The sequence below is a fragment of the Trachemys scripta genome, chromosome 8 (genome assembly GCF_013100865.1).
Source record: "Trachemys scripta elegans isolate TJP31775 chromosome 8, CAS_Tse_1.0, whole genome shotgun sequence".
NCBI classification, from domain to species: Eukaryota; Metazoa; Chordata; order Testudines; family Emydidae; genus Trachemys; species Trachemys scripta.
Window position 1 is genome coordinate 75,717,460 of NC_048305.1, and position 19,690 is coordinate 75,737,149.

The window sequence follows — 19,690 nt, forward strand, 5'->3', positions numbered from 1 at the left end:
ATATGGCGAGCAGATCTCGTACCTCCCGTTCGGTCCATGCTGGAGCTCTTTTGCGATCCTGGGAGGACTCCATCACGGTTACCTGTGCTGATGAGCTCTGCGTGGTCACCTGTGCTCTCCACGCTGGGCAAACAGGAAATGAAATTCAAACCTTCGCGGGTCTTTTCCTGTCTACCTGGTCAGTGCATCTGAGTTGAGAGCGCTGTCCAGAGCGGTCACAATGAAGCACTGTGGGATAGCTCCCGGAGGCCAATAACATCGAATTCCGTCCACACTACCCCAATTCCGACCCGCAAAGGCCGGTTTTATCGCTAATCCCCTCGTCGGAGGTGGTGTAAAGAAACCGGTTTAAAGGGCCCTTTAAGTCGAAAGAAAGGGCCTCGTTGTGTGGACGTGTCCAGGCTTAATTCGGTTTAACGCTGCTAAAGTCGACCTAAACCCGTAGTGTAGACCAGGCCTTAATCAGTTCTTCAAAACGCTAGTGTCAGCTCTGTAGTGCGGCCAGTGTTTGCACAGTCTTGACTATTTCCGCGAGAACCTTCTCCCCTGAGCAGCAGCAGTCAGGGACTGGGGTGCCCCCAAGTCTTTGTGCAGGTTGGAGATCTGAGCTCTCCATTTGCAAAGCCCGCAGCAACCTAGCCTTTCCCCTCCAGGGTGTGCATTTACTCTGCCTGCTGTGCATCGCAAAAGAAATCGTGTACCTCAGAAGGGCTAGATCAAATGCCGGGATCTTAGAAGCCCGGATTTAGGGCGCTGGGATGTGTCAGAATGCAAGACTAGCTCAGAATGAGAATTGTGCCAATCAATTGTCCCTTCTCTTTTATAATGAGAAGAGCCAAAAGCCCAGATCGGAGCACCCGCAAACTTTGGGGAGCGGGGCAGGAGAACTGCAGCGGCGAAGGCAGTGGTTTGAGCCCCTCTCTAATTTTAAAGGACGTTTTTCATGCACGAAGTAAGTAAAGCGCTGCTAAATTGGATAATAACGGTGCACCCGCTGAGCTGTTCTTTCCTCCGCCCCTTCCCCACTAGCTCTGGTGACTTCAGGTCTGCACGCTGCGTGCAGCAAGCGCCTTTCTCACAGATCCTTTCTAATTTAGCAAACTGACCACCGGAAATTAGGTAAGGAAGGCTGCTCTAAGGCAGTCGTTTCCCGAGTGTGTGTCTCTTGCCTGCGGTGTTTGAATCACTCTGTAGCTACAATAACCTCTGTGCAAAGGGGGGGAGAGACAATCTCGCCTACCTCTTCCATATTTAACCATTACCTAAATCCAAAGGGAAATGAGCAAACCTCTAGGTTTGGGTGTCACGGTATTTTCAGCGCTGCTGGGTGTATTTATCCCAAAAGAGTTTCCACAACAAGTTAATTCTAGGCTAGGGAAGGGCTCCTTTGTACAATGCTCTGCCTTAAACCCGATCCATAATACAACCCCCGTCTAGACTGCCCCGTGGGGGTTGTTCAGCCCTCCTAGGACCGCAGGGGGGCTGAGCTGAGAGGTTTGAATTTCCCTGAACGTTTTGTGTCAGCTCCTCCGAGCACAGTCCCCAGCCCCCGCCCCCCTTTTTGAGTCAATCTGTGTTTTGAATCTGTGACCTGTTCTCGTTGCGGAAGTTGAAGAGGATCCAAGAATAGATCCGCTCGCTGTGTGTAATTTCTAGAGCAGAACCCCGAGTGAAATGAAACGCCCTATTGCAGAATGACACTTGGATGTCACCCCGGCGAACCCTGCCAAGCTGAATACGGTAAGACCTTTTCATTTAAGGAAAAGAGAGAGAGAGAGAAAAAGAGAGAGAGAGAGAGAGAAAACCCGGTGTTGATTTGATAGGTTTTTTAAACGCATTTTTTGTTGCAGAAGCTCCTAACGCTCAGGAAGTGGAATTTGTGGTTTTGGGGGCTGAGCTCTGAAGGAGTTGAGAAAAAAAAGGGCAAAGTCAAACACCAGCTCTCCTTAAGGGAGGCTAAATTTAAAGTCACCTAAACTAGCAGCCTGTGTGGCACAAAGCTGTCTGCAGCCACGCTTCCAAATGGTAAGCAACTTTCCTTTTCTTGCCTTGCGCCCCTGGCCGACTGGGGGAAATGTCCTGTCCCCCTTGGCCCGCGGGTCTCACTGAGAGCAAAGGACAAACCTACCAGCACTGCTCTTTGCTCAGCCCCTGGGAGACGGCCCTGCCCCGAGCCCCGAAGGGGTGGGGAGGTTAGACACACGTCTGCCCTGTGGTGGCAGAGGGCAGATCTGCTAGGAAAACGGACTCCCCCTCGGTTCCTCTCCAGCAGCCGTCTGGAGCGCAGTGCGCCCCGGGCACTGCAGGGAAACGGAATTGGCTTTGCCCGGCCCTCCTGCGAAGGGCTGAGAGTGCCCAGCTCCCTCTTTCTATGCAGCGAGGAGAACAGTTAATAACAGCCCGGCAACTGGGAGCGGGGAGAGAAAATGAAACGAAAGCACGTGGCGAATAATAATCACGAATTGCCCAAAGATAAAACTGAGGCCGAAATGTAACAGGCTGCTGGAAAGCGAGGCCTGCGCCCTCGCCGCATCACTGACTGACCCCGGGACAGGCTCGGAGTCTGACATCCATGGGTCCGAAAAGCCCGAGCGCCAGCATCACTGGGGAATGTGGGTCTTGCTTTGATTTCCTGGCGCAGAGGGACGAGGACAGTTGGTTAAACGCTCCCCGAGTTCCTGCCATATGTTTCACTTCCTTGCGGGTGGGTCGGATAATGCCAGGTGGGTTTGGGAAACCGTGTTCCCACATTTACTAGCTGGGATTATCTGCCATCTCAGAAAATTTGGCCTTGGCTTTCAGGAGGGAGCGCAGATTTAAGCAGCAGCCAGAACTGAGATAAGGAAACCGATTTGTCTTGTTCAGAGAAAGCAGCGAGTTACTCTAACAAACTGGAATCAGGCAACGAAGTAACTTTCCAAAGGTGTGTGGAAGGAATGCGTGGAAAGACAAGAAGGGCAGTGTGGACAGCCCTGCGCGCGCACACGTGTTGGAGCGCACGCAAGGAGCGAAGCTGGGGGGGGGGGGGTGCGCCCATCGCACAGACGTGCCCAGGCTTTTGGAGGGAAAAAAAAGAAGTTGAGATTTTTAAAGTGTTTGAAATATTTTTGAGGCCCCCGAGGCTGAGGTGTTAGTGAATCAATAGAGGGCAGGCTCCTGTACTCATGATAAATATGTCAACAAATTTATCAAGCCACTTTGATTTTTACCCCCTTTCTTTCACAGTTAACAGTGCCTCCTTCTCAAGGATGAATTAAGGAACAGGTGGAACAGGGGAGAAACTCTCCCACCAGTTTCTAGCAAACAGAACGATCTGAAAATAGTGTAGCGAAGAGAACAACTGCTTTTCGGGCGATCCTGTCAAGAGAACCTCTATTTTAATGTACAGGGGATTAAAAATGATCCCACTGAATAACATTTACTATATTTGTTTACATCTTTTCGATGGCAAAAAAATAAACGAGGCGGAATAAATATTAAAACACCTGCGTGAGCAATGAAAGGCAATCGATCGATTGCTGGTATTGTAAATTACAGAGCTGCCTGCTGAAAAATGTATGTGCAGCAATTGATTGGTTCCCCTCTGGGCCCGGCCCTACCAGGGTAAATGAAATCAGACAGGACCTCTTTTAGCTATTCATAACAAACTGGAGTCATTAGAGGAAAAACAAACCCAGCTTAAATTCAATGCCGTGCGTGACAAGATCCAGCCTCTTCCTTTCTTTCCTCATGGAAAGCGCAGGCTGGCTCCTTACCTTACCCAGGACTGGCGAGCCGGCACTGGCGGAGAAGAAACCCTCATTCGAGCTCAGACATGGGGTATTTCTCTTTTGCAAAGTGCCGAGTCGTACAGGTGTTGTGTCAGCCCATCTCTGAGGCTTGATGTGACGGAGCTGATCTGAGTAGGACACCCGCCTGTTCGTTAAACCCCTGGCCCCGGAGACCCCAAAGGAAACCTGTAAACAGATTTTTCTCCCCCAGGTTTCTTTTCGATCCAAGTGTGTGGAGATATCTCGGTTTTCCGTGTTACAGTTAAAATGTTTTTATAATTGTATATATTTTTAAAGTTTATTCAACAGCGGATATTTGAACTAGGACCGGGATGTACCACGATACTCCAACCTGGATAACTCTCCGAGTTTGGATTTAGTTTGTAGATTTCATTATACTCCCTCCCCCTAAGCAAATTAATCTCACTTACACTGAGGTCGCCGAAAACCCTTTAGCAGATAGTCTCTGGGACAGAAATACGGTGTCAGTCATAGGTGTCCAGATGATATCGAATTGTTACATCGTTTCAGAAAGTGTGTCTGCGAGGCGGCTACGCTTCGCTGCTGGTTTTTAGCTCTTTGATCTAATGCAAATATGAAGAGACTGTCCACACAGAATCGTGTCTGGCGGGGATTGTTAACTGAGTAGGGGGAGGGGTAAATGAACATTAGTGATCTCACTAAATTATCCAGAGATAGACAGCAGGTTTCTGCTCTCCTTACTTGCCAGCAGCAGCAGACAACAGGCGCGTAGCTGGCATTTCTTTCCTGATGTGCTTGAATAAACTTTCCCTTCTCCCAGTACTCAGTGTCCAGGACCCTCCTTGTACTGAAGCGCAGCAGAACAGAGCAAGACACCGCTATTTTCTGTTCGCAATTTACCTCCCACAAAATCAATCCGATACAAGCTATTGCTTGAGAGTCTCTGAGAGGGAAGAGCCTGCAAATAAACCATATTGTTCCCGCGCACAATATCGCCGCTGATGACCTTTAAAAATGTTTGCAGCCATGCAAATGATAAACACATGAAGCTATTGTAACTCAGACATCTCACAAAAGTTTGGTTAGAAATCAGTTTGTCCAGCTATTTGTTGTTATTAGCAGTCTCGGGGGGAATGAGAGCACAGTGATATTTGTGGGGCCTTTCAGTCTCTTGTTAGGATTGTGTGAGTGACGAATTGGCTCAGTTTAACCTCGGTAAATTGGCACACTACATGATCCGCCTCGTTTGCACTGCCTGGGTAGATTGCTCCCGTGTGAGCTCTCCAAGGTGAGCCTGGTGCAAAAGGAGACTAGCGTGTTATTTCTCCCCGTCTGTTGGATGCCTGTTGCTCAACAAGCTGCAAGCAGCCCCTCTCCCACCAGCCCACCCTCCTGATGAAAGATGGGGGGAGGACTGCGTAACGCCCGCGTTTGAGTAACAACGGAGTGAGCGAGCAGTGTCGCTCCTTCGCAGCGCTGCGGGTTTGATTTCCCAGCTGGTTGGAGACACCTAAGAAACGAACAGCCCCCTCCCCCCAGCCGATAGCCCCGTTTGTGGCTGATGCGTCTGGAGATGCGTTGTTTTGAAACCACCTGTCTGAATGCCACCTGGTGAACGGAGCGTCCTGTACGCATGCTCCTCCCCTGCCCCGTCCCCTCGCCCCTCCCCGCCCTGTCCCGATTCCCAGTCCCCCCGGAGATCCCTAACCAATGGCTTGTCAAATCTCTCTGCAGAGCACAGCCAAGGCTGGGGATTTAAGGCGATTCACGGGTGGCGCCGCCAGTGATTTGGGGTGTCCGGGGCGCGGACACAGTCGCGCAGAGTGACAGGCGCCTCGCCTTGCAGGAGCAGCCTCACCATGCCGAGGTCTTTCCTGGTGAAGAGTAAGAAGGCGCACAGCTACCACCAGCCCCGCTCTCCGGACGAGGACTACAGCCTGCGCCTGGAGAGCGTGCTGGCCCAGATCTGTGCAGGTAGGGCGGGCACCTGCGGTCGGGGGCCGCGGCACTGCAGCTCCGGGCACGGCTTGGAGCGGTACAGATGGAGGTGGGGGATCAGAGCCTGACCTGCGACAAGGGGGCTGTGCCAGTTCATTGCAGGCAACTACAGAGCCCTGGGAGGGCGGGCTGGGGGCTCGGGGGAGCTCGCGGGGCAAAGGCACGCGGCCCGGAGTGTGTGTGTGTGTGGGGGTGCGGGGACTGGTGCTTGTAGCAATGGGGCACTGGGGGAGGTGGGGTGGGGAGATGCGGCCCAAGGGCCAGCGGATCCCAGCGACCAGGTCTCTGCCCCGTGCCTGCCCCTTGCCAGGTACTCGCCCTGTACTGGGGGAGTTCGGCGCCTGGCAAGCGGCAGCCGGAGCTGCAGTCCAGGGGGCTGCCCCCTACTGCCCCGAGGACCCCGCTGCCCTCGGCTAGTGTTTGAATGGGGACCCCTGGGCAGCCGGCCCGAGCCCAGCCCTGGCAAGGGCCGCGTCTGCGGGTCTCCCCGAGAAGCAGCGCGCCGGGGCTGAGCTGGGGAAGCGGCGGGGACAGAGGGAGATGCTGCCCGGGTGCTGGAGCAGGGGCGCTGCTGGGGCCCCGGCGAGGCTGCGGGGCTGTCCGCAGGAGGACGCTGCCCTGGCGGGGAGGCAGGGGCCCCGCGGGCCGGGCTGAGGGGTCCTGCTCTCCCCACCTACCCCGGGGTAAGGGCCCTTCTCGCCTCTGTCCCCCGCAGACAGTAAGATCCCGGGAGAGACGGGTCTGTGCAGCTCCGGCCTCCGGGACCCGGAGCCCCCCCGGGGCCGCTCCTCCCCGGAATCCCACCTGAGCGAGGCCGTCGATGGCGCTTCCGACTCGGCTCCCAGCTGCGAGGGCAGCGTCTGCGACAGAGCGTCGGAGTTCGAGGACTTCTGGAGACCCCCGTCCCCGTCCGTCTCGCCAGGTAGGGCCTGGAGCCGGCACCGCCTGCGGGCTGGGGTCTCTGACTGGGAGGGGGCGCGGCTGGCAGCCCAGGGGAAGGGTCTGTCTTCCTCTCCAGCCTCTTCTCAGGGAGCCGGCCGTCGGGGGCCGTCCCAGTCCACGGAAATCGGCTGGGCTGGAGAGTGATGGGGGTTCCTGGCTGATACACTCCCGGTCAGCACCGACCAGCACGAATGCAAACGCAGCAGCTGTCGGTTGTTTTACCAATGTTCGTGTAGCTATTAAGAAGAAAGCCTCCACTGTGTGTTACACTGAATCCCGACAACCCCTGTACATTGCTTTGGGTTAGAAATGAGCTTCCCTGTGCATCTTACTCCAGTTTTAAACATGCATCCAGAGGTATTTTAGTTCACGAAGGGCAACATTCCTGTTGGCTTCATACAGAGCAGGATCTAGCCTGGATTGAGCATGGACACGAGTGAATGTAAAAAATAATTTGACTGAAGAGCTTTGAAATATTGAAGAATGCAAATCACAGGAATATAAAATTAGTTTTGTTGGTGTCTAAATATAATAGGCTGCTACAGTGTCTCTGAGTTTTCTTATATGATAGATCGGACTGCGCTAGGGGATACGTGTTATGAAAACTAGTAAATGTAGATACACGGCTATCTATACACCTATAGAAAATATAAGTGTGAGTGTGTGTGTGTGTGTGTGTGTGTGTGTGTGTGTGTGTGTGTGTGTGCATTATCCGTTAGATACTTTCCTAACTCCCATTCAAGTTATTTCTTGTTTCTTGTCTAAAAAGGGATTTTTTTTTTCTTTTCTAAAAATGCATTCCTGAAAAACAGATGAAAATAATGACGGTCAGATTTAAACACCCCAAATCCAGGAAGCTCACACTTATAGCTACAGCTCTGTCTCTAGCTCCCTGGTTGTACCTTTGATGTGGCCGGAGCAGTGGGAGAAGATGCAGACCTGACTTTGGCTTGAATACTATCTCATTTAAAAATACAATCATGTCGTTTTATAACAAAAATAACAAAGCTTTTTATTGCCTCCGTTAAAAAGCTGCAGCTGAAAAAAGACAAAGTGTGTGCGTGCATAAACTCGGTGCAAAAAGCAACAATTTCTGTCGCTGGAAAGGTAGAAAATTGTCTCTGCTTTACAAGATCAAGAAACCCCCGCAGACAAACAAAAACCTGTTCCTGGTTTTCATTCCTACTTTGTCCCTGTAATGTCACTGCATAGCCACGTCTGTATCTAATAGGGGAGCAGCTCTACATTTTAAAAGCCCCCAGGGCTTGAGTCAAGGCAAACAAAATTGTACACACGACAAAATGTGGGGATGCAATTCGATCTGGTTTGCTTAGTTATCTGCATTCTAATTAATAATAACAATATAATTAACACTAAATCCTCCCCCTCTCCCTGCATACTAATAGCTTGTGGAGAGGGACCCGTAGATCGCGCCCCTGCCGCAGTGTGTACACATATGGAGCGTTGTTGTAGCCATTTTGGTCCCAGGTCCAGATATTAGAGGCACAAGGTGGATGAGGTGGAATCTTTTATTGGACCCACTTCTGCTGGTGAGCGAGACAAGCTGTCCAGTTTACACAGCCCTGAAGACGAACTCTGTGAACGCTCGAAAGCTTGTCTCTTTCGCCAACAAAACCTATTACCTCACCCATCTTGCGTCTGTAAAATGTGGACACAGATCACTGGAAAGACAGTCTTCACTAGATCTGCGCCTAGTTTTTTTTTCACGATTATTTTTCCCCTCCTAAAATTCACTTGCCTAAAGCGCTTCATTTACTATGAGTGCGTCGAGGAAGGTGCGTTCCGAGCGAGTGTCTTAACAAAATTAGATAATCTTTTATAGCTGAAACTGATTATGCGATGGGGGCATCAATACTGGAGGGCTCTGTCCCCGTTAAATTCTTAACGAACATATCCCAGGAGTGAAGTGGGGATTGCAGGTGTCCCTGGCATCCACTGATCCGACCCGCTAGGCGTGGCCCCTAATAATGCTGCTGAAATCGTTACACTGAATACTCCATCCAGATTGGCATCAGTACGGAGACAGGTACGAGCTGTCTGGCAAGCCTGAAAGCGGTGTCAGGAGAGCAAGCTTCCTCCCACCAATTCTTTCTCCCCAGTCCGCCCCCCCAGCTCCCATTCCCTCGCCAACTTCTCTGTCCCAGAAATTTTTAAGACAAATAACGGTCTAATTAGGTCGCGGGGATGTATTGATACAATATTTGATTTTTCACGGCGGGATTTATTCTCCTGTGGAAAGATCGTTGCTGTGCTTGACAAGAAAGAAAAGAGAGAAACAGCTTTTCTAAATTAAATTCATATCGGGCAGAGGCAGTGAGAGTGTGCATATAGACACAAACGCTATAGAATACATATGCTATGTGCCTATAGTGGAATAGAATACGATTCATGTTCGTATTCCATGTGATCTGCAAAACGAATATATGTATTCACATTTCATTAGTGCGCAAAATTAAATCTGAATATTGTATTTATGCCATAGTAATTTGCATAGAGTAGATTTATTTATAGTATTACTAATAATATTTATAAATACCATACATCTACCCTATTTATGCAAATTACTGCGGTATATAAATACATTATACCTATAAGCTCTCTTTATATGTATGTATGTAATAACACCTGGCCATATTCATAGTCTATAACTGATTAATTTAAATCATATTAATATATACTATTAAATATATCATTGCTATTGAATTTGCATGATACCTTTCCCAGGTATAAGACTCTAGCTAGGAAGGCAGAGAAATAGGGGTGTGTGTTTGTGTGTGTATCTTTGTGTATGTAAAGTGCTGCCTATTCATTTATTAGTTCAGTCATTTAGGGCTAAAGTCCCACTAGCCCTTATGGGGGATGGGCTCTTCGCCTCCCTTGCATGAACTATGTAAAGCTGGGCAAAATTGCAGCACCTGTGCTCCTGGGGGAGCCTAAATGGGCTAGGGAGAAGGGGGGTGGAGGGAAGGCTGGACATGATTCTGCCCAGGCACAGGGATAGGGAAGGGAGCAGTTTGCACTGCCCTTGGTGCTGGGAAGCGTTCTGGGGCAGAGGAGCAGTGTCATCCCACCCCACCTCAGGGCTGTGCCTCTGTGACTCCATCCAGTCCTTAGTGAGGGTGTGCCCAGTGTGTGGGGTGCTCTGCCCTGGCACCCGCACTCGTAGGAAGGGTGTGTATCTATGTGGGTGGGACTCTACAGGACTGGTCTTCACTACCCAATGTTACCACATCCCTATTGCCTACTCCAAGGGGTCAAAATCATAAGTCAGTCCCTTCCCCCACCCCTAAAAATAAAGAGACTGTCTTAAAAATCATGAGATTTTAAAAATAAGGCCCTGGGGGTATTTTGATTTGCCTTCTTGTGCTGGAGCATTGAAGGGTCATGTTTTCAAGCTTTCCACCCCAACCATGAATGTCTGAAAATTACTTTAATAACAGAAAGAAAGCTGAAATGCTGATGAAATCACATCCTTCCGGAAGCTGGGGCTTTAAGAGAACCAGCAAATACTCTGAGACTTGTGATCAAATTGCAATAGGTGACAACACTGTGACACTGGTTGTGAAGAACCGAGAGAGCTGACATGCTGCTGACCACAGCTTTGCAGTCAATACAGAGCAGGACAAACCGTGTTCACCATTGTGTCAGCATTACAGACTCAGTTTGTATGAGTGAGTGTGTGTGATATGTGTGGGTATTCCCACCCAAAAATCTTCCTTATTTTGATGTGAGGTTTCTAGACTGCATATCCCACCAACATAAAGCAAGGAAATAAGAGCCAAGTCATTCAGCGCTCTATCTCCACTCATCAGTTTCCTTTTCCATCTCAACTCCCTCCTTCACAGCATACATAGCCACATATCTTCACCCTCATCTTGGTGTGTCAAGGGGTTTTTGAGAGGGTGTGAGGCTGCCTCTGGAAGCCAGGAATTGACAGGGGATGTGAGGAGCCAGGGGAGTAATTGTGGATATAAAAGTGGGAGTTTGCAGGAAGAGGTGTTTGGCTGAGGGAGAGGTGGGGTTGTTCAGGCAGCCTGAGGTGATGAAGCCCAATGGCTTTATGTGGAGGCATCAGCATGTGAACAGTGAATTAAATACTCTCCACTGTTGCCTCTTCTTCCTAGTCCATAGTGTAGCTATGCTGTGGAGAGCCCTTGATACACAGATGCCTCAGCACAGAGACACTCGACTCCCCCTGTGCTGCTGGCTGGTGCGGTGGGGAGCCAAGGCAGTAGTACTCAGGGAGCCCTTTAAGGTCCAATGTGTCAGGGCTGAGACAGTTGGGTTCCATCTCTTCATGTCTCATGTCCTAGCTCTGAGCTACATGCCCCAAGCCTATTTCCTCCACATCTCTGTTTACCCCCCTGTTTCTCAAAAGTCCCACTTGACCAGCCATGTCCTCCAAACCTGGCTCTCCCTGCTCAATCCTCATGGCCCTCTAGAGCTCAAGCTCTTTCCCAGAGCCCATTTCTATATCCCTGCTGCCCATCTCCCTCACCAGGGGTATGAACAGAACTGCTGGCTCAGGTTAGAGCTGGCTGGGAAATTTTGGCAAAGCACAAAACCCAAAACAACTCGAACATTTTTGTTTTCGTTTTGTTGGCAAAACAGAAGTGATGGATCTGAGCCTCCAGCAGTCTGTTGTGGTGCAGTTCATGTAGGTTATGACCAGGAAGGGCAATCACTCTCTTTTGTGTCTTTAATTTTAAATGTGGCTTATGCGCACGGTTTTCATAATATTTGTCAGGGCTGGAGTTTGCGAAGTTCAGAGTTTGTGGGGCTCATGCTTGTTTTACTAAAGGAACCCAGAGAAATGTGAGCATTACACATCTCCATTTCAGCAAGAGACCATTTAAAAATGTTTCCTCTGCAAAAGTGAGGAACATTACAGAGACAATTCAACTGTTCTCTAAAGACTTCTGGTGCCAAATCTGGAGACTAATTCAGACATTAAATTGGGAAACAGAAGGATTTCAGTTCTGCTAAAAGTGCAAAACGTAACACACTTTTAACTAGGGAGCTGCTACTGGCATGTCCATAATGGTATGTGTAGGAGAATATAAAAAGTGTTATATAAGAGCTAGGCTCATTATTTATGTATTTATTATGTGTGCTTTACATTACTGCCTAGTCATTTAGGCCAAAATTTTCAAATGTAGCCATTAATTTTAGGTGCCCAGTCTGAGAGACATATTAGGTATGTTTTTTCATTGGTGCTGAGTACCCAAAACTCCAGTCAAAGTCAAAGGGAGATGCAGGTGAGCAACATCTATGAAAATCAAGCCAAAGTTTCCAAGTGGGCCACCCAAAAACTGAGACACCCCAAATGAGTGGCCATTTTTGAAAAGCTGGCTTTGGCAGCCTGTGCAGAGTGGAGCAATGAATGCATTAAGCCTATAGTGCGCTATGTAGGGAAACAGCTCCCTCCCACCCCTTGTGAGAGATTAGAGGCAGCCCTCATGTGAGTGAGTGTGCAGCACTGATAGGTTTCTGGCTTTGGAACCTGTGTTGGGCTTCTGAGGTGCTGCTTTGTGCCCAATGGGTGATGGCTATGAACCCCACTAATCGCTCCCTCCCCTTGTGTTTCCACAGCGTCTGAGCGTTCTGTCTGCCCCTCCCTGGATGAGGCGCCCCCATTCTCAGTGCCCTTCAAGCCATATGCATGGAGCACCCTGGGCAGCTCTGAGCTGAGGCATTTGGTGCAGAACTACAGGCCCTGCCCAACGTTGGAGCGTAGCTCAGCCCTGGGGCTCTTCTGTGAGCGGAGCTCGGAGTCTGCCCTCTTTGGGGCAGACTGTGGCTCAGCCCTGAGACTTTATAGTGACTTCAGCTCCCCTGGGCTGGGACTCTTCGAGCGGCCATCAGCAGCAACACCCGGCCTCTATGCAGAGGCCCAGCCTGGGCTGCAGCAGGAGAAAGGCCCAGGTGGGATCAAGGTGGAGTCAGAGCTTCTGTGCCGCCCAATGCTGATCAGCACTGGCTCCTACAAGTGCGTCAAGTGCAGCAAGGTAGGAACTGACCTCCCCCACTCCGGTCCTATCCGAGCCCCTGCCTCCCCATGCTAGCCTGCCTGACCCCTGTGTGCTCTCTCCCCTCAGGTCTTCTCCACCCCACATGGCCTGGAGGTGCATGTACGCCGCTCGCACAGCGGCACCAGACCCTTTGCCTGTGACATGTGTGGCAAGACCTTCGGCCATGCGGTCAGCCTGGAGCAGCACAAGACTGTGCACTCCCAGGTAAGAGCAGGGCAGGCACATTGGTGGGGGCATGCAGTGCTAAGGTAGGTAGCCAGGGCCGTGGGTACAGAACCAAAGAGGCAGCTGAGGCAACTGAATGGTGGTAGATGGGCACTTAGGGTGAGCGGGCCATGGTGCAGGAAAGCACTCGGGGTGAGGGAGTCAGAGAGGCATAGTGTCTTTCAGAGGAAGGATTGTGCTGAGGCTGATGGGGGCACAGTGGCAGGTGGGCTATTGAATGAGGAGAACATGGTGACAGGTAGGCATCTGGAATCCAGGCACTATAAACACTGAGAATGAAATTAACAAAATATAATACATACCAAACTTCCTCCACACTTCCCAGGCCCCGTGTTTGTCTGTAATGAGCTATGGACACCTATGGTACTTTACAAATAAAACAACCGTTCATGTCATGAATTTGTGTCTCACTCTCACCCAAAGTCAGGACCTTGCAGCAGGCTGGACTTTTGTAGCAGTTAAAGAAACTCATTGTCTCCACCCTCCAGCTCTCCCCCAAAATAGGGCCACCCAGATGATTCAGGGGGCCTGGAGCAAAACAATTTCGGGGGCCCCTTCCATAAAAAAAGTTGCAATACTATAGAATACTATATTCTCGTGGGGGCCCCTGTGGGGCCCGGGGCCTGGGGCAAATTGCCCCACTTGCCCCCCCCGGCAGCCTTGCCCCAAAAGGAGTGAATCTGCCCTCCTTTTTAGTTACTCTGTGTGTGTGTGTGTGTGTGTGTGTGCAGGGAACACCTGAATACCCAGTCGTGTGTAGAGAGCAGACTTCACCCATCTAAAATTGATCTGAGTCACACACAAGAAGAATATGGTCGTTAATTTTGGTAGGAGGATTTGTAACTTTTTCCACCTGCTGATATTGTACCATATTTTCCCTTCACCCACTCACTTGGCCTGGCAAATCTTCCCTCCCAAAGTCAGCTTCAGGAGGCCAGAGTTACAGAGAGACTTGTTTGCTGTTTTATTTGCAAGTGAATGAGTGTGCGACTGCAGGGCGTCTGAGGAAGGGAAATATCGCCAGTTAAACAGTGGAAAAAAGAGCATTCAGTGTATTCAAACCCTGAGGAGGAAGCATTTGGGGCCGAGCACAACAAGCAAATGCTGCCTGCCAAATACAGACTTAAAGCAGACGTGTCTGAAAAGCATAACATGGCCTTGGAGGAGGAGAGTGAGTGCTGAGAGAAGAGAGGAGTGTGTGGTAGGGGAAGAAGCACTGAAGGAAGAGAGGATTTTGCGATGGGGTGTCTAGAGAGGGAGCATAGGTGAAAGGAGGAGAGGAATGCGTGATGGGGCGTCTAAAGGTCTGATGGGAAGTTGAGTGAAGGGAGAGGTAGTGGTGGTTCCAGTGTATGTATTTTGATTTATAGAAATATTAACAACCAGAAAGGCTCTGATCTTAAAGCCTTAGGCACCTTTGACCTGAATGTTGATGACAAGTTAAACTAGCAGCAAACAATAACTGCCCAACAGAATTCAACCCAATCCAAAAGTTCCCCTCAATGCCTCACTCTCCCACAGTCCTCAGCACTGTTAAGATGTCAGGTGGGGTCCTGTACCTTGCAATGTCATTAACCAAATGCCCCACTATGCTGTACTGTGGCCATCAGGCTGCTTAGCGAAGTCTTACGGCTTCTCCATTGGAGCCCCCTGGAATGTGCACATATGTAGTGCAAAGTCTGGGGCACCAAAGTAGCTAGTCCCACACAGTCCCTTGGTCTGGAAGAGCCGTTCCATTACATCACTAGGTCTGAGTGGTGAATAGAATTGGGAAGAAGGTGAATTTATCTGACTGTGAATCAGGGATGTGTTTTACCAAGTGGGGCAGTAATGCCAAGGTTAGTGCCTCCACTGGGCCTAGTGGGTACTGGGGAAGAGGATGTGGTTCCTGGGATGGGGGTGTTTGTTAATGCACTGTCAGGCTAACTGCATTGCGAAGAGACCTTGGGAGTGGCATAACGGGGTGTGTGTCTTTCCTCTCTCTGCAGGAACGCAGCTTTGATTGTAAGATCTGCGGCAAGAGCTTTAAGAGATCTTCCACCCTGTCCACCCACCTGCTCATCCACTCGGACACCCGGCCCTACCCGTGTCAGTATTGTGGGAAACGGTTCCACCAGAAATCTGACATGAAGAAACACACTTTCATTCACACAGGTCAGCCCTGCAGCAGCTGGCGTTCAGTCCCTATTCATTAGAATAGATTCTGGAGAGGAGATTCTCTCCTCCCACCAATCCATTCATCTTCAGCCAGACCAGTGCACGCAACTCCCTCTGCCGGGCCCTTGCCCTACTGGAGTAGTTCACACTGTGGAAACCCAAGCGGAGCAATGGTGCAAAGAAGGGAAATTTGAACTTGGTTTCATGAACAGCTTCTGTTTAATACCTGAAATCCTCACTGTCCAATCAGTGTTGCTTTAATAGGATCCTCCCTGTGGTTATTCAAAAGGGCTTCTCTGTAAGATGATTTGTAGAGCAGTATATTCATATGGCCTTGATTTAGAGCTATGGCCCTTGGAAAATGACAGGTGAATCTGACTGCTGCATCTCCATCTGCATAGCCTGCCACTTTACAATAGCAGCAGCAGCTCCTCCTCTAGATTAAACACTAAACTCAAGGGCCCAGGGTCCAACTCTCAGTCTAAATATTTACTCAGAGATTATCTATCTATTAGGCTTCCACCCGGACTTTCCAATCAAATGGTTGCAGTCTGGCATTTAATGGGAGGAGAGGTGCATAGTTCTCAAGTTTCATTGTTGGTGATAATGAATATGGAAATTAATACACTGCAGATAAATTACTCAAGGAAAGCATTTTTCAAAGAATGTTGTTGAAAGAGGCAGCAGGTTTTCTCAGGGACCTTTAAAAATAAAGCTTCCCTTTCAAACTGCTAGCATCATGGATTTAAATAATCGAAAATGAGTGATCTGAATATACATATATAAAATCAGTGCTGTTTGTCAAAGTATTTGACTTTCAAAAAGGTCACAAGTGGTTGTGAAAAACAAATTTAAATATTATTATTATAAAGTTGTCTCATTTACTCAGGTGTAACTTCAGAGTAAACCCATTGGCTGACTTAGAATTTGTCTCAAGTTGAGACAAACTAAACTTTAGTGGATACATTTGAAAAATTTGGTTCAGCTGAACCATTTAAATAGTAAAATGGGACCAGGGAAGAGAAGAAGAAAGACAATCAGTTTTTTTTAAATTGGACTTTATTGGCCAAATCTTTGGCCAGATTCTAAATCAGCTGATGGATTTACTCTGGAATTACACTGGCATAAGCGAGACCAGAATCTGGTAACATACATTACTGAAATGAGACATAGGTTGAAGTCCTGTCCCCATTGAAATCAAAGGGAGTTTTGCCATTAACTTAAATGGGGTAGGATTTCACCCATAGAATTGTCCCAGGGAGAGTGACCCTGTTCTGTGGTCACTTAGAGGTGACAATATTGCAGCGTGGAAATCACTTCAAAGCATGGGGCACATTGACTATGGCTAGTTTGTCCTGGATCTGCTTGGATGCTACGTTGATTGTCTAATATGGGGCCTGCCCTCTTTATCCCCTTCTCCTTGTAGGTGAGAAGCCCCACAAGTGCCAGGTGTGTGGGAAAGCCTTCAGCCAGAGCTCCAACCTCATCACCCATAGTCGTAAGCACACCGGCTTCAAGCCCTTTGGCTGCGATCTGTGTGGCAAAGGCTTCCAGAGGAAGGTGGATTTAAGGAGACATCGGGAGACACAACACGGTCTGAAATGAGACCCAGCTGCGATACAGAAAGCACCTACAACACTATGTGAAGAGACTCCCTTCCTTCCCTGATGGCCCTGAGTCATGCCCTTTAGCACAGACCCTGGCATTACTTTTTGGGGAAGGATCTCAGGGAGGATAGGATGGGACACAGCTTTGAAAGTTCAACCAGAAGGACTCTGAAAGTGGATCTGAAAGGCTGGACTTTCTCTCTCACAACACTGGAAAATAAATATTTCCATCTGAAACCTGAAGCTCCAAGTGTGGATAAGCTAGAAAATATCGGTGAACTGGAAAGTCCATCACCCATGGCAAAGATGAATTCCTTCATCTTTTTATTTTTGAAATTAACTTGCAGGGAAACAGAGTTTACATGATAAACACACTGAGCTGTTAGTGCTTGCTTTTGTTGAGTTTAACTGTTAAATAGCTTTATTGATCATTCTCTGTCTGGAGGGCTTGTAGTGGAGGAGCTGGACTGATATCTCGCGGCATTCAGCACCAAGGAATCAGCTTGGGCTTGGTTCTGATCTCACTTACACTGGTGTAAATCGGGACTTACACTGCTGTAAAACTAGTGTGAGAAGAGAATCAGGCCCTTGTCTCCTGTCCTTCCAGCTCTCTCTGTCTGTCTGTATAGACAAGGCCTGGTTGGGTGAGTGTGTGTGTGTGTTTGTGTGTGTGTTAGGAGTAGGGTTGCTTGTCTGAAAAGGTTGGGATTTTGCTCTACATCAGTTGGAGAAGGAGAAGCCTATGAAGGACTCAACAGGAAAAGCCAAAGCACAGAGTAATGCCTTATAACTAGGAACTCCTGAGAACAACAGATTGCCCCTGACTGAAAAGAACAGGACCAAATAGAAGGCATGGGCTTTCTGTCCAGAATGACCATCAGCACCAGCACTCTGGGTTTGATTATAAATAACTGGGAAGGAGCTAACAAGTTACTGATAGACTTGTTTGTATATTAGGGTTTTTTATTTTTATTTTTAAATGCTACCATGCCGAGGATGGGCAGGAATAATTATGGACCTGTAATTGATTGAATTTGCCTTAAATGACCCTGTGTGTACCTCAGAGGAAAAATATGCTGTTTTTACTTTGTTGGCAGGATTGTAAATGTCTTTATTTAGATTTTATGGAGTGTCTTATGTTTATTGGTACATATTTATTGGAATAATGTTTTAAATTAATAAAGTATTGAGGATCCTCTATAGTTATTTTCATTGAAGTTCAACAGAGTTAGGAAATTTCACTCTTTATTATTATGCAACATTGTATAAGAACATAAGAACGGCCATACTGGGTCAGACCAAATGTCCATCTAGCCCAGTATCCTGTTTTCCAATGGTGGCAAATGCCAGGTGCCCAAGAAGGAATGAACAGAACAGGTAATCATCAAGTGATCCATATATATTGTGATAGGCGGGCATGGCACTTTACACATGGGGCAGATTTTCAAAAATTCCCTAAAAATTTAAGAAGCTAAGAGACAGGGGCTTAGGAGCATACGTCTCATTGAAAGTCAATGGGATGTAGGCACTAAGACCTAGATCCTCAAAGGTATTTAGGCACCCAACTCCCATTGAAATCAAATGAGACTAAAGTTCTTAAGTCACTTAGGCCTTGCAACTGTGAGTGCAGCAATGCCTGAGTACCTTTAAAAATCTGCACCTAAGTTACAGATTCACTTTTGAAAAATTTACCCATGAGCCTTTTCTCACAGAGCTGTCAATTGAAGGCCCTCTCCTGAAGCACATACATATGTGAGTAAATTTACACATAAGGAGGCCCATTGAACTCAATCAGTGGGACTACTCAAATGCATCAAATTCCATGTATGAGTGCTTTCATGGTCGGAGCCTTTATTAAGCACAGAAAGACATGACACAAAGGAACAGGGTTACAGCAGGCCAAGCAGAGATGGGGAAGGGTATGCACAATAATATTCTGTAATTGTACATCTTGATAATAGTTCATGTAGGGAGGGATACTCAATAAGCTTGGCACAGGAGAGCAGGTAATTGTTAGAGGAATTGTGGGAAAAGTGGGTTTTGGGAAGGTATTTGAAGGAAGAGAGAAAGAGGTGACATGGCATACAGGACCAGGATAGTCCAGGCATAGCGGGGAGCACTGGAGGCAGCACTAGTGAGAGACAAAGCTATGGGGAATGAGGTGTAGGCTGGATGTAGGTGACAAGAAAATATTTTAAGTTGGCTTTAGAGGAAAACCAGTAAGCAGACGTTGAATGGAGGCTGGAATATTGATAAGTGAATTCACAGCGGGGACTCTCCTGCTGACCTCAGATTTCAGTTCCAGCAGAAATACTCTCCGCTTTCACTCTGCAGAGGGATTCTTTTCACTCATGAGCAGACTCACCATCGTCAGAAAGATGACTCCAAATTAAAGCACTTTAGAGCTCCCCAGTGCTTCAGGCAGCCTGAACCTTCAGCACTTACCTTGATTTGGTTGATGGCAAATGCAAGTTTTAGGTACCATGTTGCAGCATTGAACTGGGATGCAGGGGCTCTACCTGAACAATGTCTAGCCAGGGACTAATGTTGACAGAAGGCTAGCCTAGCCTAGCCTAGGGGAGAAGTAAGAAGGTCAAGCCTGGCAGGCTAACCCAAGAGCCTAAAAAGTGTAGGGATTTGGGTGCTTTTCAGAGGGAAATACAATGAACTGATTGAAAAATAGGTTTCTACTTAAAATTTCCTGCTATCTATAGACCAAATCTAAAAGTCTTTATTCAGTCTTTACTCAGGCATGTGGCCCATCACAACCAGGGTGGGTGTTATTTGTGAAAGGACCAAGTTAAAATTAAGCAAGGCTACCAGGATTCAGAATAGTGACAAATTCCCTGTACTGTGCATACAACGCTGGATCCTTTACCAGGGATGCCAGTAGGAGGTCTGCCCTTGACTTCAAAGACGCGCAGGCTCAGGTCCATAAAGAATGACAATTTCAAGG

The 19,690-nt window shown here is 48.4% G+C and overlaps 1 protein-coding gene across 1 annotated transcript; it reads left to right on the forward strand.

Moving 5' to 3' along the window:
* The first annotated feature begins 1,607 nt into the window (after positions 1-1,607).
* GFI1 (growth factor independent 1 transcriptional repressor) lies at positions 1,608-17,114 on the forward strand. The gene is made up of 8 exons (XM_034780365.1): positions 1,608-1,740; positions 1,851-2,025; positions 5,487-5,726; positions 6,466-6,672; positions 12,306-12,721; positions 12,812-12,949; positions 14,959-15,124; positions 16,554-17,114. Exons 3-8 carry the CDS (start codon positions 5,612-5,614, stop codon positions 16,730-16,732), a joined length of 1,221 nt encoding a protein of 406 aa, XP_034636256.1. The 5' UTR covers positions 1,608-1,740; positions 1,851-2,025; positions 5,487-5,611; the 3' UTR covers positions 16,733-17,114.
* Positions 17,115-19,690: the final 2,576 nt, after the last annotated feature.